This window comes from Mugil cephalus, chromosome 1 (genome assembly GCF_022458985.1).
Source record: "Mugil cephalus isolate CIBA_MC_2020 chromosome 1, CIBA_Mcephalus_1.1, whole genome shotgun sequence".
NCBI lineage: Eukaryota > Metazoa > Chordata > Actinopteri > Mugiliformes > Mugilidae > Mugil > Mugil cephalus.
In genome coordinates, this window is record NC_061770.1 from 47,491,415 (window position 1) to 47,508,678 (window position 17,264).

The window sequence follows — 17,264 nt, forward strand, 5'->3', positions numbered from 1 at the left end:
ACTGACAACAATAAACCGCAGTGATTATAGATGCCGTGTTGGGTTCTACAATGTTGGACAAACAACCAAACACATGCTTCTTCTTCTTCTTCTTCTTCTTCTTCTTCTTCTTCTTCTTTTAAAGATCAAAATGTTTGGGGGAGATCAGCAGACAGTCAGCAAGAAGGGCCGGGTTGAAGAGAAGCAGCCGAAGCAACAGGTGGTAGATCACAGGGTTAGAGCGACACCTACAGAGCGTAGAGGGAAAAAAATAATGATAAATAAATAAATAAAGAAGAGGCAGCAGAGAGGCACACACTCAGCTTGTTGGAATGAGTCCTGGCTTTAACACTGACCTTCATCATGTCTGTACATCTGTGCACACAAACCATAGATGACTGCAACTCTGGCCTTCATATGTTTTTAATATTATTCTTATTATTTTACAGGATATATTTATATATATATATTTATATATATATTATATATATATATATATATATATATATATATATATATATATATAGATATATATATCCATTTAGAGATAAAGCTAAGATAGGCTTTTATGACAAATAAATATAGTTCCTCAAAAGTTCTTTGTAGATGGCAGCAAAGTAATATATAATGAGTCCACTGAGACAATAACTTTAAAAAAAAAATACACATACATTTAGTTTAATAGCTTTTCCCTGAATGTCTATTAATCAATTTCAAATGTTTTTTTGAATAAGGCTTTAATTTGTGGTAATGTTCAGTGTGTCTTCAGTTCCAGTATTGTATTACGGTGTGTGGAAATTGATCAGTTCTTCATTTTGTAATAATGTAAACTATCACAAAAACAAAAAAACAAAAGTAACCAGGCTTGTTGGGTTTATTTAAACCTGTTTTTTAGACAAGTGAGAACCTTCACAGTGTAAAAGTATTGAAGAATTCTGTCAAAATAAAACAGGTTGAAAATTGTTTAACTGAACTCGCTTCAAAACACTCAAAATCTCCCTTTATGGAAAATGGTTTGCGAACATGTTTGTATGCGCGTTTGTCTAAAAATACAAAGTAGGACAATGCCTGAGTGATGCAATGCATGATTCATGTTAGACACGAACACGACATGGAAATGAAATAGAAACTGCAGATTATTATAAATGCACAATCCACGTTGCGTGCTGGATTTGCACATTTTGACCTGCGGCTGAACCTTTAATGTCTTTAAAGTTGCCCAGATGATCGATAGCAGCAGCAGCAGCAGCAGCCGTGCCGCTTTTCAAAATATTTTCTCCCGTGCTCGTCGATCGGGAGCGTGTGAGGCGGCCTGTGTTTGTGTGCCGACACTAATCACAGGAGAATATTGTCATTTACTCACTCTAATAGACTCGGTCATCATCCTCTGGTCTAAACTAATGTAGAGACAAATCACCCGCAGGGAACTGTCTCACATGCTGCTATTCTCAGTGACGACGCCGTCAAACCCGGCCGAACTCATTCATTCATTTACACCTGAAGCTTCAAATATTCATGTGCGACTCCTACGACAGTGTAGGAGTGGATTATAAAACACAATAACACGGATGCTCTTCAGAGCTGTGACTACATGACATAATATGAAGTGGTAAACGTGGCCCACATATTAAATATCCCATTAAGCGCTTACAAAAATCCCTCCTGGCTCCTACCAGATGGTTAAAGGGTAGTTTGGGGTCATAGAATATGATATCCTACTGTTTCGAGGCAGACACCAAAAAGAAAAAAAAAAAAAAAAAAAGTGACGCCGTTTGTTTGGACAAAACTTAATGGATCGGATGTGGCTTTTGTGGAGGAGAAGGGAGATAGTGTGATGGGGGTGGGGGGAGGAGAGTCTCACGTTGGGGTGAATGGAGCCGGTGGCTGCGGTGGCGGCCCTGTTTGTTTGTGTTTCCAGCGTACAGTGGAGTCACCAGGAGGCCAGCGATGTCTGCGAGGCTACACTGTCACAACGCATCCCGTCTCCCTCCTCCAAACACAACTTTCCTTCCCCCCTCTCCTCCTCTCTAGCCTCTGCGTGCTCCCCTCCGAATTCCCAGAAATCTAATCTGTCAACAACAACAACGGAATAAAACATCACGTGTCTCCAGAAATCTTTCCCCTGCCTCTCCCCCCCACCCCCCCCGCGCGCTGGATGGAGACCTCGTCTTGTGCAAAGGTCGTGACCTCGCTGGTTTCTCGTTGCCCCCGGGTTGACCTTAGCAGGTTAGCTTCTCTGTCACCTGCGGCTGTGGTGCTGCTAAAAGCCCGGCTAATCCAATCACGCTCATTAGTGCTGAGCGGGCCAGAGCCGGAGCAGTGTGCGGCTGTGCCGCTATCTCCCTCGTAATCTTTCCCCTGGACTCCGGTTTTTGAGCACCGAATATGTGGGCAGATAATCACGGTTTTGTCACATGCTCAATAACACATCGGATCAGTGGCGTTAAAACCCGACGATCTGAAACCCCCGGCCCAATTTCGGCCCCCCGGTATTGGACGAGCAGATGCTGCTCCAGTGTCATGTCCTGCACCAGTCCTTTCAGCTTCATTAAACGGGCGCCTCTTTAGCAGATTCGTGCACCAGCAGCACGAGTGGATGCAGATGAGGGAGAGGGGTTGCCAGGATGGAGATTTTCTGGACGACAGGCATGCGTGGCGTCCGAGCCAATCATGGCAGAGATGTTAGGGAGGCGAGAGGCCTCGAAAGGCAGATGTGATGGTTTTTATTTTCGCCGAGTTCGAAGGGAAAACACATCATCATCTCTATGAAGAAAAACTTTAATCTATAAGAGAGCTTCTGTGGCTGTAAAGAGCAATTAAAATGCTTCGGGAAGACAGCGCCTTTTAATTGGGTCTTTATTGTTGTTTCATCCCTTTTACCGTGGTGGTGTCTCCATTTGAGGCTTAGTGGAATTGCCATGATTGTAATGAACAATGAGATGATGATAGACGGAGGCAGAAAATAATTGTAGTCCCATTTCAATGCTCTTACTGCAAATCCTAACACTATCTAAACTATTCTTGTGAATTTGTCTTTTTAATTTTGTCCCGTGTTTCTTAGATGATTTTTAATGTGTTTAAATGTAAAAAAAGAAGAAGTTGTCATAATAGAAGTAAAGCCAGCAGCTAAAAGGAAGATACATTTAAGTAAATTTTTTTGTGAGAAAGTTTTTTGTACGTTGCCTGGAAAGAAATACTAATATTAAATCACGCAGCCAGCGTTAATGGTGACTCCGTCCAAATGCTGCCTCCAAAGAGAGATAGGCTGTTCAAAGTTCAAAAAAAGGGCAGCTGTTGCTTCTCTAAAGGTCATCATCCTCAATCTGCTGTGGGATACTTCGCTGTATGCAGAGCTGCTGGAGCAGTTTAGGAAGCCAGTGGGACCTCGCACGTGTTTATCACGTGTGTCCTGTTGTCAAAGGACCAGAAACTTTTTTTTTTTTGGCCTAGTTCATATTGGTAAAATGCAGCAATATGCAAGTCGAAATATTAGGAACAACAAAGCCCACCTTATTTTTAAATTATTATTTTTATTATGTATTCATTGTATCCTAATAGAAAATACAGTCATATTTGTCAGGATGGCCGAGCGGTCTAAGGCGCTGCGTTCAGGTCGCAGTCTCCCCTGGAGGCGTGGGTTCGAATCCCACTTCTGACAGCAACATTTTGAGAAACAATGTGAAATATAAGATATTCCTCTATGCTAATACCCCATGATCAACCTCCTTATAACTCATTTAATCTCCAGAACTCGTTAACTCGCTCTGCCGCAACTTCATCCCTATCATCAGCAATTAATGATCTGTTGCATGCTCTTATTTTGAAGAAGCGCGCTCAAGCTTTCGATGCCCTCGGCAGTGGCGCAATTGTTGCAACCTAAAATAGAAAACTTTTCAGCACAGTCATGCCTTCAGCGAACAGCAGCTCATGCAGGCTGAGAAGCACCGCCAGGAGCGCATGTGGTTATTTGCTCATGTGAATTCATGGTGACTGTGTGGATTACGGTTCCAGTAAAAAAAAAAAAAAATGCTAATATAGCCGCTGGGAGACGATCAAAGATGATTATTCAAATTTTGAAATAGAAAAAATGAAAAAACTCAAGTCAATAATGAACTCCATAACACAGATAATAAAAAAATAACATTAATGTGAAAAAATATGAATAGTTCCCAATCACCATCCAGGGCCGTAACCAGGATTTTAGAAAACCGAGGTGAGTCCATGTCCTGCCTAGCTTTATTTATTTTTATTTTTTAAATCCTCAGTTCGATTTTTAAAAGCTATTTTCAACATCAGAAGATAAAAAATCCAATTATGATTTGATTTAATTATTTGTTTATTTGTATGGCCTAAAAAGCAATGTGTGAGCAACATAACTATTGAATAGTTTCAAAGCTTGACCGTATGATATGATGTATTAGGAAATGCAGGATTTATCAGTAATAAATGATTTCCCATATAAGTCATATATGTACATGTCACATGACTGTATTAAACATAATGTCATACTTTATTGTGAAAGTGGCCTGTTTTTTTAATTAAAATGCCACAATGAAGCATCATTACAAATCCTCCTGTGTGGTAGGATTCATACTTGTGTTTATGTGGCCTCGTCTCCTTAAACTCAAAGAAGACATGTGCTCGACAGATTAAAAGAAATCAGCACCTACCTCTAAATGAAACAAAAACAGTGTCAGAGAGGCCATGGACCGACCAAAACCCAAAGCCAGCCTTGTTGTGTTTATGATTTAAAAATAAATTGCGGCTGGCTTTCTAATCTGTATCTATTAAATTAGAATTTAAAGGCTCAATTTTAATGAGGCCTTTTTTTTTTTTTTTTTTTTGGCAGTGTCGCTCACTGCTAGAAACTCCAGACAACAGCTAATGTTAAGTGACAATTTCACCTTTATTAACATGGTGAAGAATCATTAGTAAAGGTCATGGTGACAGTCTGGAGGAGGTTTTGGAGCTCAGGTGGTGCCTGCAAAGAGAGCAGCACACTGAGAGAGAAAAGACTCATTAAGCCACAAGGACACCATGCACTGCCACGAATCACAGCAGCTCTCTATCCTTCAGCTGTACAGGGCAGCTGTGGTGCGTACGTTCACGCCGACTCGGAGGCGCAAATTCAGATTGAGGATTATTTTTAGATTCCCCAACTTTTTAAAGGAATATTTCGCACGTCAGAGTTTGGAAAGAGCAGTCGTTTTATTTTTTTGTTAAAATAATACACGTCAAGTTATTTAACGAGTCAAACCCCGCAGCATTATTTAATATGTCCTATACTATAACTGTAGATTACAGGATTTAGTATGAAATAAGTCATATTTTTAGATAACTTTAAGGTCAAATGTTTTTCTTTTTCCTCAACAAAACTCACAAAGCTTCACATGGAATATTCTTCCAAATACCATCTTTGTCATCTAAAATACCTTTCAAAAACAGCCCTATTTACTAAGTTTAGAGAAACAAATTGCCAAAGCGATGTTTCGGTGACGGTGAGTTACTGTTGTTTCCCACCAATAAACATCTGCTCATATAGCAGCTGCAGCATCGTCCAACTCTTTCAAGTTTAGACAGTTAGACATCCAAAAATTTTAAACATAACTTAAATGATCATTTAGTTAAACGATCGTCTCCTCCTGAAGTTTCGCTTACTTCTAAATAGCCTGTGAATTTCTAGGCTGCACTGAAACACGTTCTCACACTGGGTGACAGGGTACGGAAACTGTAGTTTATTTTAAAATTATTCTACATACACCTGTCTTTGATTTATAAATACTATATACCATACTATGACAAATGTCATCTAAAACTATTAATTTAGCTTCTCCTGTTTGAATTACATTTTATATAAACTCCAGCTACCTTCTGTTTTAGGAGTTTTTTTTTTTTTAATGATTTTTGTGTCTTGTGAAAGAAACTAATGGACATGGAACTGAGAGTCCCGTCTTATTTCCTCTGCAGCCTCATACCGCACCCATCTGCAACTAAAGCCAAACGCAAAGGACCCAGCAGAGACACAGCCGCACGCTCACCCTGACCGCGCTCTGGGTGTGTTTCTTCTGGAAACCGATGAATAAATCAGCAGCGCGGGATCATAAATTTGAAGCTTCTAAATCATTTACGGCAGAGGAATGTATGTCATCAGCATCATCACTCCCACCCATTGTCGTCATCCCCTGAATTATCGCCCCGAAATGTGGGTCTCATGGCAGGTGTCTTGATGCTTCAGGGGTCATGAACTCCGAGTACAGATGCTAATAGAGGAGTGAAAGCAGCTTTTGCCTTCGCCCCGGCTGCTTGAGTGACATTGATCTTGCAGTAGAGAGACAGTGTCGTCCCCCAGAGACCGCCTGCATGGACCGAGGCTACATTTCCCCCTTTTCACTGTATGAAAAGGGGGCAGGAGTTCACACGCTTCCGCTAACTTATCTGCAACTTCAAAAGCAAAACATAAAAATATAATCTTTTCAGCCCTCTTGTGACTATTAACACGTTCCTTCAGACCAAATGGAAGGAAAAGGTTCCTCATTTTTGAATCCAGGCAGTAGGGGGAGGGTTTAAATAGACATTTCCACTTACTTCTTTACTTCTTAGCGAAACACTCGCTGCCCAGACACAAAGCAGGTTTTTGTTTGTGCTGCTTCGACCAGCTGGCCGAGGTGCTAAAGCTGTGTGTGGGACAAGATGTGGGATCAAGGTGAGGACGGTGCATCCACAGGTAAGACATGCATGAGGCGGAAATTTCTTAAATATGGCATTTGATTGAGCGCAAGTGAAAAAGAAAAAGCTCCCAGTCTGTTCAGATGTAAGTTTAATTCAGATTTCTGCCTTTTGATTAGTTCAGCGCGTTCTTTGATTTAAATTCAAAACAGCCTTCGCAGAAAGACTGGAATGAATAAGAGCAACATTACCGACGGGTATTTCAATTTGCCTTCCCGATCACCACTCCCAATGGGATACTGATAAGAAGTTAGCTTCGTTTGAAAGTTCAGAAAGGAGGGTAAACGTGCAGCAGGGCCCTGTCTGAAAAAGCCTTCATGCAGGATTATGTGCTTCAGAAACTGAGAGAATGGTACAATTACGCTCATCTAACTCTCAGCAAAGTCATTTCTCATCTGCAAGTCTCTCAGTTTGTTGGAAAAAGTGAAGAAGCTGTCGTGAGTTGGGGGCCACAGAAAGTGAAAAATGCTCAGAGGAGGCTTCTGCGATTTCAGTTCCTGTATTTCTTTCACTGGGGAACTTTGCCAGAGAGCCTCGGGAAGTTCCTCTTTGAGTCACGTTGCCTGGATGTGAGGGATCTTTGCTTGTTTCCCCCCCACAGACTCTGACGGGGAGAGCGTCTTATCCTCCGAAGATGAGGGAGACATTCAGGTATCGCCGTCACCGACACTTTTTAATGTCTGTCTGAGACGATCATCCATGACCATGAAAAAAAAACAAAAAAAAACAAAAAAAAACATCACAGCATTTTCACTAGCTACTTTTGGTTAAAAAACAACTCCATGTATAATTGACAAGACCACTTTATTAAAAAGGAAAACAAAAGAAAAACAAAAACGATGAATGAAAAATGCTCTAAAAAGTACAAACTTGATTACATCAATGAGAATAAAAGCAGTCTCGGCGCTTCGGCTGTCTGTCTAATGGAACAAAATGTGAATGAAAATCAGCAGCAACAATTTTGATGTGATTGATCCCTTTCTTCTGTTTCTTTTTTTTTCTTGTTGATACTTGATTGTTGTTAGTACGAGATCCTGGAGAAGCAGAGGGATGAAGCCAATCAGAAGCTGTCTGATTTGGAGGAAGGTGAAGTTTATCGCATTTATTTGTTTTCTTTGCATGCTTGTTCCCATCTAGTACCATGATTTGATTTAAAACCATTTTGGGAAACACACACAATGGGTCAGATGAGCTGAGCTGCAGGACATGTTCAGACTGAACTCAGATTTTGTACAGTTTTTCAATCATGAAAATGTCTCCTCTATTCTATATTGTTATAAGATGATGGGCAACTCTCTTGTTTTTCTTATTAGTTTCCAGTCAGCTCCTGAAAGAGATGACTGTGTTGGAGATGCAGTTCCAGATTGAGCGTACCTGCAGGGAGAGTGCTGAGGCTCTCGCACTCAAGGTCCGTCTGTTAACCACTGCGCTGTTGTTCCTTTCCTTTCCTTTCCTTTCCTTTCCTTTCCTTTCCTTTCCTTTCCTTTCCTTTCCTTTCCTTTCCTTTCCTTTCCTTTCCTTTCCCTTCCTCCACGACCTCCGGGCTCCATTCACCGTCTCCTCTGTTACCTAGGTGACCAAAGAGAACAAAGCCCTGCAGAGGAGGAGCCAGATGTTGATGCCGCTCATCAACGAGCTGCCTGAAAACCTGGTTGCCGCGGCCTTTGACCCGGAGACCAGCCCCGCGGCCGGCGGTGACGAGGTCGATTTCGGCGGGGACAGAAGCGAGGACACGCTGCTGCTGGAGAGTCAAGCCAAGATCACAGGTGAGCTCGACGGTTAACCAGAGCAACACATGTGTGATTGAGCAACAAAGGGGCACATGAGCAACTCCGTGTCCTACTGATTGTTTTCCAAACGAGGGTGCTCCTCAATCATCATGATCACATCATTGTAGTTAAGTAGGGACCCCCTTATCTATTATTATGTGTTCTATATTAAACTCGGCCTAGTGCTACTTATTAATATACATTATTTTTATCATTTTGCATTCAATATTAAGCCATCCCTTATCCCTTTACTAAAATATGTTGGATTCATGTTAATGTGGATTTAAAGAAATTTAAATTTGTGGGGAAATAAAAAAAAAATAATATATATAAAAAACGTGTAATCAACCAAAGAATTTGAAGACCTATGATTTAAAGTCTTTCTTTGTGTGTGCGTCAGAGCTTCAGGCGTCGGTGGACGGTCTGCTGGCCGAGAAGCTGCAGCTGGAGCAACAAGTGGAGGATCTGACCAGAGAGCAGGTCCAACTCAGAGACCAGGTACTGCTGATAAACACCACTGTGTGTGTGTGTGTGTGTGTGTGTGTGTGTGTGTGTGTGTGTGTGTTTCTGTTTTACTGGGAACGAGCCACTGAACCTTTTTCTCCTCTCAGCTAGCTCTGGAGGTCGAGGAGAAAGAGGCCCTCCTGAGGACGATGAGCAAACAGAGCAAGACCATGAATAAGATCAAACGAGGTACGACCACATCTAGACTGATGCATTTGTGTTTTATTAGAAAATACTAATATAATGTTAAAATAAAATTCCAGGACCCAAGATGAAGTCTTTCGCTCGTTTTCAGACATTTTCTTTTAGTCCAGTGACCATACAAAACCTGAGCAATTTGTTTAAGTTTTACATGCTGAAATGTGCAGTTATGTGTGTAGCATGTGCCCTGTTTGTCTGCAAATCTTCTATATGAAATCTGTTTCATTAATCGTGTGTGTGTGTGTGTGTGTGTGTGTGTGTGTGTGTGTGTGTGTGTGTGTGTGTGTGCATGTGTATGTGTCCAGTCTCCAAGCTTGTCACGGAGGAGTTCACAGAGATGTCTCAGAAGCTGGAGTTGGAGCAGGACCTCAGGCAACACGCTGAAGTCTTGGCCCATCAGGTGTGAGCGCGCACATATGCGTGTGTGTTCTCGGCCTGGCACGAAACATTTTGTCATATATTCACACCTATAGATACTGAGGGTGACAGGTCGTGCCACAGGAAGGGAGGGGAACGAGCGTCGGCGGCGACCTTCGGACACTCAGGAGGACGAGGGACAAGGGACGAGGGGGGGAGGGAGGAGGGACGGGGACACGCGGACACGCTTTCGCCGTTCCAGCTGATGCGGCGAGACAGCAAAAGGTGTTCTCCATTCTCCGTTTTCACACCGATGACACTTTGGTCAAATCTGGGCTCTCTCCGTGAGGCGTTCACACACACAAAACAAAAGCCTACACACTTTTGTACATCACTTAAAATCCACATACCCAAACACACACACACACACACAGCACAGTTTTTTTTTTTTTTTTTTTGCTGCCCCAGCTGCTCCTATAATGAAGGGCTTTTCTTTCAAAAAACACCTCCCTTCCCATTTAGCCCCTCCCTTCCCGATAATTAGCGGTCATCACCGCTGCTGAAGGAGAATGGTGGTCTTTAAGCACAACCTGTCTTTGCCTGACACCTTTATGTTTTGCCGAGCATATAGCAATTGTCGCCTTTGTGCGCAGCGTCCTCCATTTGCTGGACAGGCGCACAATGGGCCGCCTCGCAGGGGTCCTTACCTGTGAAAAGGACCCCCAACTCTTCACACAATTCAGCCCCTTTACTCTCAATTCATGGTAAAAGACCCCCCTGAGCTGAATGCCTCTTGTATGCACTACTATTTGTCTGTTTTCATGTGTTTTGCAAACAACAACCATTCACACCTCTTCTCTGTGATGCATGGTGGTATAATGATGCAGGGCCTCAAACAGGAAACAATTTGGAGGTTTTCTTTTTTTTTTGCGTGCGCGCGCCTTTGTCCCCTTTGTGTTGCTGTGTGCGTCTGCGTGTTTGTATGTATGAAATAATTGTGCTAATTGCTGTGTGAAAATTGGTCTCAGCTGAAGGGAGAGCAGAGATTAGAGCGGTGTAATTTGCGGCGCGGTGCCTCGTGGTGCATGTGCTGACACGGAGCTCAGCAAACCCGCCGCTGCAGCTTGTCGCGCATCATAAAAAGCAGAAACGAGAAGCCACTTTTTCTCACACTTCCCGCTCCCTGATCGCCAAACCTGCTCTGGGAAAATGTCCGCGCCGCTTGCCGGTGACGCTGGACCCATGAGCGGAGTCTCCAGCGAGGTCACGTCCTTTGTGCCGTTTTTTGAAAACGATGAGACAATTATATTCAAATTACACATGACTCTGTTATGACGGCGACCCTGTTTTCAATTAGTCTATTTATGGCAATAATATAATAACTAAAAGCCACAGTGATTATATTCTTGGGGGTAAATTTGTTCAAACATTTTAAAATAGCCAGAAAATTTCACATCCATTTTTTGTGAAATAAAAAAGATACTTAGACAAATGACTTGCGAACTGATGCGTCACTGTTGGATTCAGGACTTTAAATTAATCTGTTGGACATTTATTGCTTCGTTTAGATCATTTTTAAGTGTGCTTTCCGTTTTTATTACCTGATCAGTTGAATTAAATACATTGATTTCTTTAGGCTTATCAATGAATATCTGTTATGCAGCAGTATGTTTCCTGTGGCCTAATCTGGGCTCATATTTAAACCACACATATTGAGTAATTTATAACCGCAACATTACAGCATACGCCACAAGGGCTCATTCAAAAGAAAAAAAAATTCTTAGAGCTTTCTGATGATGGATGAGCTCTGCACAGCAGTTGTTAACTATAACGGGTATTTATTAGTCACAACATAGAAGAAAGAATCAAATTTTAGTCATAGAAATAAGGCAAAACCTGATATTTGTTTTCCATAGTGTTGGAAAAACGAGGCTTTGTCTCACAGCGAAATCATCCCGTTACCATTCAGCGAAGCTGTTGAGTAATGAATAACAAGGCTTCCAAGTCATTGTTCAGTCAAGTGCTGTTTGGAAAATGGTTTGTGCTCGTCGTGACGACCTCCTGGGGGGAGAAAATCCACAACCGGCCATTAAGATCTCTTTTAATTTCTCCCTGATTGTGGCTCATTGCCGTCAATGTATTTCTCTTTTCTCTTGTTGGAAGCAAATGATCGTAATGTTCAAAATGTCAAAGGTGACCGTAGATTTGGTTTGTCTCATCAGATGCTGGTGGAGAAGAAGGTAACCCCAGGACAGAGCGCGGTGGAGGTGCAGAGCCCAGAGCCTGGCCTCCAGCTGCAGCTGCAGCAAGCGCTGGAACAAATATCTCAGATCAGCTCAGCCCTGTGTGTTATACAGCATCACTACCAGGACCAGGTGTGTGTTGGACGGCGCCATGATGCTAAACGGGCCTCCGTTCTGGCTGACTGATATCCTAACCGTATGTCGTCTCTGCGATCAGGTGAAGCAGAATCAGAGCGAGGTGCGGGAGAGCAGTGTCCTCCCTGAGCTGCAGGACCTTAGAGAGCAGCTGGAGAAGAGTGAGGAGGAGAGGAAGACTTTAGAAAGGCTGCTGTCTGAGGCTAACAGCACCGTCACTCAACTCCAGGAAGAAGGTATGGCTCCTAGAAAGCAGTCAACAAGGCTTAATGGAGTCTGCAGAAAATGGGTCAAAAGCTGAATGCTGAAGCCTAAATGGAAAAGCCATAAGATGCACGCGTCTCTCTTGGATCCAAACGCTCTCTATAGATACGGTTCAGGCAAAGCTATATTTGGAGGTATATTTGGCTCGAGTGTCTATTTGCCCCAGATGAACTCCATCTCATTGCACAGATTTGGACTTTTTGACCCCAACTATAACATGGTGCCCGTATACATACATACGATTCAAAACATCCTTTCTGTAAACTATGGAGGATGTCACAGGCGCTACTTTCTGTAAGCTGTGTCTCCATCCCATAGACCCCTTCATGGCCTATGTCACTGTGACATCATGATGTCAGCTGGACGCAAAACATACAGAAGCTTGAGGCGAACACTGTCACTTTCAACCATGAAAATGTCGTCTTGCTGTAGTTTTTGGTGCCAAAACCGAAAAATCAAAAACGCTAACTTGAAGTTTTATCACACACTGACAGTCGTAGATGGCTTTGGTTTGGCTTTGGCAATTAAAGGAAAGGATGTGACAATCAACAACGCGCACACTTCTTATCAGATAAGATTAATATGTGATGTATCATCAGTTTCAGCCTGGATAACGTGATTAACGTGGTTAGAATAAATAGTAACTGAATTTACGTCAGTTAATCCCTATTTGGGGGTTCTTGTTACATGTTAATGCTAATACTAACTGCTAGCTAACGCAGCATTTGTTTCACAAGTGCCCAAGCTGAAGTTATATTTTCTACATTATCCTGCACAGTGGTTCCAAATAAATCTGGTAATGTCTTTGTAGACACAGTGCCTCTGTGCTTGCATGGACAAAAGTCATCGTTTAAATTCTTCTACTGCAAATCTTGCACATGTCCATCCAAGACTTTGTTATAGCCGTTACAACGATTTGTAGGCCTTCAACTTTTCTTTCGAGTAGCTGCTGGGCTTCTCAATTAGATACACATATGATACATGTGAATGTCAGCCCATTGCACGGTGGCCTGTCCTGTCAAATCATCCATCACTCACCGGATGGATGATTTGAAAAATTACGTTAAGTTAATCATTATTTAGGTGATTCTTGTCACACGTTAATGCTAATGCTAACCATGAGCTAATGCAACGGAAGCTGGATTTGCTAGGTTACCCTCCACAGTGGTTCCACTTCTTGTAATATTTTCGTTGGAGAGGCTTTATCTGATAAAGACAGACCAAGACTTTGTCCCCTCTGTGTCCTCCTTCGGTCAAATCGTCCATCCAGTGAGTGAGAACATAGGGGTTGGTCATTATAGTCCCATCAGTCAGAGTCAACTTTTTAAAATAATACTCACAGCCTTGGGAAATTAGTGTACTAATACAGTCTCTAAAGTATGTGTTTTCCTCGTTAATTCGCACCAGAACAGTCCATTGAAATATGCTAACAACCGTTTGAGATGTTTTGCATCCAGTTAAGTCCCACCCCTCAAAAAAAGTCACATTGTTTACAAACCATGAAGGGATCTATTGGAATCAGCCTCTTGCAAGATAAGCTTGTCTGAATTAGTTGATGATTGAGCAACATGATATCTAATGAATTGAGTCAAATCTCTCTTTCTACCGTCATTCTGTGTAGTCAAACAGCTACAAGAAACCCCGAGCAGAGAGGATAAATCTGACGAGCTGTTGGAGGATTCCGCTCCCGCTCCACCTCCACCTCCACCGCCGCCTCCTCCTCCTCCTCTGCCTCCCCCTCCTCCGCCGACCACCACCAAGTATGTACAGTCAGAGAGGATGAGAAGTTCTTAAGATGGTTTGAATTCTATTCCCCCAACTCTAGCTGCAAGAACTGCATAAGTTAGTTGTGTTATTGCTGGTGAGGCTGGAATGCATTTATGATGCTCACATAGTCAAACAATATCTAAGGCCAAAGAGGTTTTTATTGTCATTTCAGTCATATATAGCAGGTCCAGTACATAGTGAGATAAGAGGATGTTCCTCCAGGACCATGGAGCTACATGCAAAGTTAAATATGTGTTTCCTCTTTCCTCTTGTGGCTCTCTTCTCCTCCTCTCCTTCTCCTAGTTTTCTTGATTTTCTGAAGAGTCGGAAGAAAAATGGAATCACTGGAGATCATCCAAATAGTGAGTTTGCATCACCTAAAAAGTACAGAGGTGTAAGGCAGAGGGATTCAGTTTCATTTCACAGTCTTCACTGAGATCATCTATAATATTATGACTTTTCTGACAGTAGCCACGTATTTTCTGAACATTTTGTCTCCATACGGCGATTTTAACAAGTGCAAAAAGCTTGACACGTCTGAATTAAGATCTCATCCCTTTTCTCTTTTAAGAACCAGCAACAGCGACGGACACGAAGGCAAAAGCAGTGGATGAAATGATGGAGAGAATAAAGAATGGCATCATCCTGAGGCCCATCAAGAGAGTACAGGTATGTATTTACGCTATGGACGTTTAGATGATGGTATGATCCAAATAAAGTTATATCAAAGTGAAATCTAAAGGAATCATTCATAATTTCTCCGTACTTCTTGGCTCCCAGGAGGAGGACAGCTCGTGGAAGGTCAGTTATCCAGCATCTTTTGCTCCTTTTTGTGTTTCATTTAAAGCCACTCTGATACCGTTCTAATGAAAAATGTTTTTTGCAGGACCAGAGGAGTGAAAACAGAAAATCAGCCGTCTTGGAGTTGAAAGGAATGCTGGTAATTATTATAAAGTCAGATGTCACTGTGCTCTGAGGGAAGGCGCTCTGTACTTAAACTCAAAACTAGTGTTTGGTCCTTTAACCTTTAAACACACCAGGACAACATAAAACGACAGCACCATCGCAGAGTGCCATCCAGAAGGGGAACGGGCCGAAATGTCGGGGAGGCAGAGCTCCTGCTGGTGCTCCAGAGGAGGAGGAGAGTGATGGGAGACCAGGAGCCGTCGTCTTCAACTCAATCACAGGGTACAGTGACCTGCACAGTACTATACGGACATAATACGACAGTATATGAGGTCCGTTGTCTTTGCTGAAATGGGGCTTGAATGAAATGGTTGCTGTTGTCGTTTAAATCATAGTGGTCCGTGAAGGGCAGAGATGCGCTGAGGCAGAACTTGATTACAAATAATATGTTTCAAGATCATTATTTTAAAAGCCAATTGAGGCTTTTTTAAATGTGGTTTACCATCAGTTATAGCTTTACTGTAGGAAATAAAATCCTACGTATCTGTCTATTACAGTATACATGAGCAACATCAACTGTGATCCTGAAGAATACTTGAAGAATTAGTGGAGATACACCAATCAGGCATAACATTATGACCACTGACAGGAGAATTAAATAACATTTTGTGACGAGTCAGTGTTCTGCTGGGAAACTTTCAGACCTGGCATCAGTGTGGATGTTACTTAGACCTGTACCAGACACCTCCACGACACTCCTTGTCGTATTCAGCATTTTTTTTTAATAACTGAGAGAGATGTTGATTCCATCGTGTTTTCATTTTGAAGGCTGATGTGACATTTGTAGCACAGTTGAACTGAATTGTGTTGTACAAAAACGCATGTTTCTATTATTTTGAAAACCCCATTTTTGTCAAAAGACAAAAATGTTTTTATTGTCATCGCGCGCAAACAATGAAATTGTTTGGCAGCAATCTCTAGTAGCAGCTTGAGGTCAGGTTTTTATGAAGTTCATAACCAAACCTCTGTGAGTGTCTATGAAATATACAATATAAATATACAGTAGTGTTTCAGATAGCATAAGGAGAGTTGGGTGTAACGTTCCTTCAGCAGCCTTTTCACAGCCATGGGGAAAAAGCTGTGAGAAAAAGTCTGGTTCCCATTGGAAGAGGAAGACGCTGTAGTGTTTAATTCAACCCAGACCACAAACATCCTCCAAAGTGATCATCCAGTGGAATAGAGTATATATATAGATATTAATGCATTAAAAGGAAAGGACGGTGAGACCAGAGTTGGAAGTAGACTGCTTCTACTTCCACTTTTTCTGCAGTCAGCTGTTCTTAGCCCATTCTGTAGTTCTCATTGTTTGATCTGTGTCTTGGACAGATCTCCAGCCTGGTCAGCAGGATGCCCCAGTGACAGGAGACATTCCCTGGGCGAATGAGAGCGGCAGCGCCCCTGTGCTCCGGAGGCTGAAACAGAACAGGGAGAAGAGAGACTCTCGCATCAGAGCATCAGCTCTAATGATCAGCCACGAAAATTGCTGGCAGTCAGAGAAATGAACCAAATAGCTTGCTTTGCCCCTAAAGGAGTAATATATACAACATTAATATGAATGCATGTGCTGCCTTACAGAACTATTTTAGTGAATAACTTGTTGGTATTAAAAAAATAATTAAAAAAATAAAAAAAATAACTCAAATAAAGTGATCAGCACACTGACAGAAAATGTTTCCTGGTGCATATTTTATCTTCCCGAGAGAACCAGATGGAGGTGGTTTATTGCCGACAAACATCATCTCACATTTATATCTGAAGAAAAACAAAGAAAACCCCTTTTTTAAAATGCCATTTAACCCAGGACTGTAAAAAGCCACTACTTTTTGCGTGTCAACGGGAAAGCATCCCTTTCAGACGTATTAACATCATTCTTTTTGGGACCCGGGGTTTCACCTGATCTAAGTGCAAGTTACAAAATTTATTTATCCTACAGAATATAGATGAAAAAGAGCAAGAGCCATTACAAAAAAAAAAAAAAAAAACACTTTTTCAACACCCGTGCCCACTTCCCCGCTAAGGTGTCCGTCTCTTAAAGCTCGATCCGGCAGAAGAATGGGGTCTGCCATTTACTTAAGCACATTAAAGCCGTCACACCCGGAGCCCAGAGGTGTTGTTGAGATAAGAGCCTCAGGTGATTTGTGGCTTCTTCCCTCATGAAAGTTCCTCAGATGCAGCAGGTAGCCTTTTGTTTTCTCACCTCCACACGGACGCCGTATGTGTGTGTGCATGCATGCATGAATGAGAGGCGCACACCTTCACACCATCTGCCTACCTGCCTTTGTTAAAAGCCTTTGGAAAGAGGACGAAGTTACTCTCACCTTTGACTCCGACACCATTTTAGTGTCTTCACACT

General features: G+C 42.2%; 1 protein-coding gene and 1 non-coding gene across 2 annotated transcripts; both read left to right on the forward strand.

The window, feature by feature from the left end:
• Positions 1–3,554: 3,554 nt before the first annotated feature.
• Positions 3,555–3,637, forward strand: trnal-cag. The gene has a single exon. It is a non-coding gene; the product is annotated as a tRNA-Leu (tRNA).
• A 2,497-nt stretch (positions 3,638–6,134) lies between these two features.
• Positions 6,135–16,580, forward strand: shtn2 (shootin 2). The gene is made up of 17 exons (XM_047577632.1): positions 6,135–6,703; positions 7,307–7,356; positions 7,731–7,791; positions 8,019–8,113; positions 8,279–8,471; positions 8,875–8,972; positions 9,086–9,167; positions 9,485–9,579; positions 11,759–11,911; positions 11,997–12,150; positions 13,800–13,938; positions 14,249–14,307; positions 14,517–14,614; positions 14,726–14,746; positions 14,832–14,885; positions 14,986–15,133; positions 16,238–16,580. Exons 1-17 carry the CDS (start codon positions 6,670–6,672, stop codon positions 16,411–16,413), a joined length of 1,710 nt encoding a protein of 569 aa, XP_047433588.1. The 5' UTR covers positions 6,135–6,669; the 3' UTR covers positions 16,414–16,580.
• The last annotated feature ends 684 nt before the right edge of the window (positions 16,581–17,264 follow it).

Coding starts and splice junctions, on each gene's coding strand:
- shtn2 (XM_047577632.1), top strand. CDS start 6,670: ATGTGGGATCAAGGTGAGGACGGTGCATCCACAG. Junction 9,168..9,484: donor CATGAATAAGATCAAACGAG/GTACGACCACAT, acceptor GTATGTGTCCAG/TCTCCAAGCTTGTCACGGAG. Junction 9,580..11,758: donor CTGAAGTCTTGGCCCATCAG/GTGTGAGCGCGC, acceptor TTGTCTCATCAG/ATGCTGGTGGAGAAGAAGGT.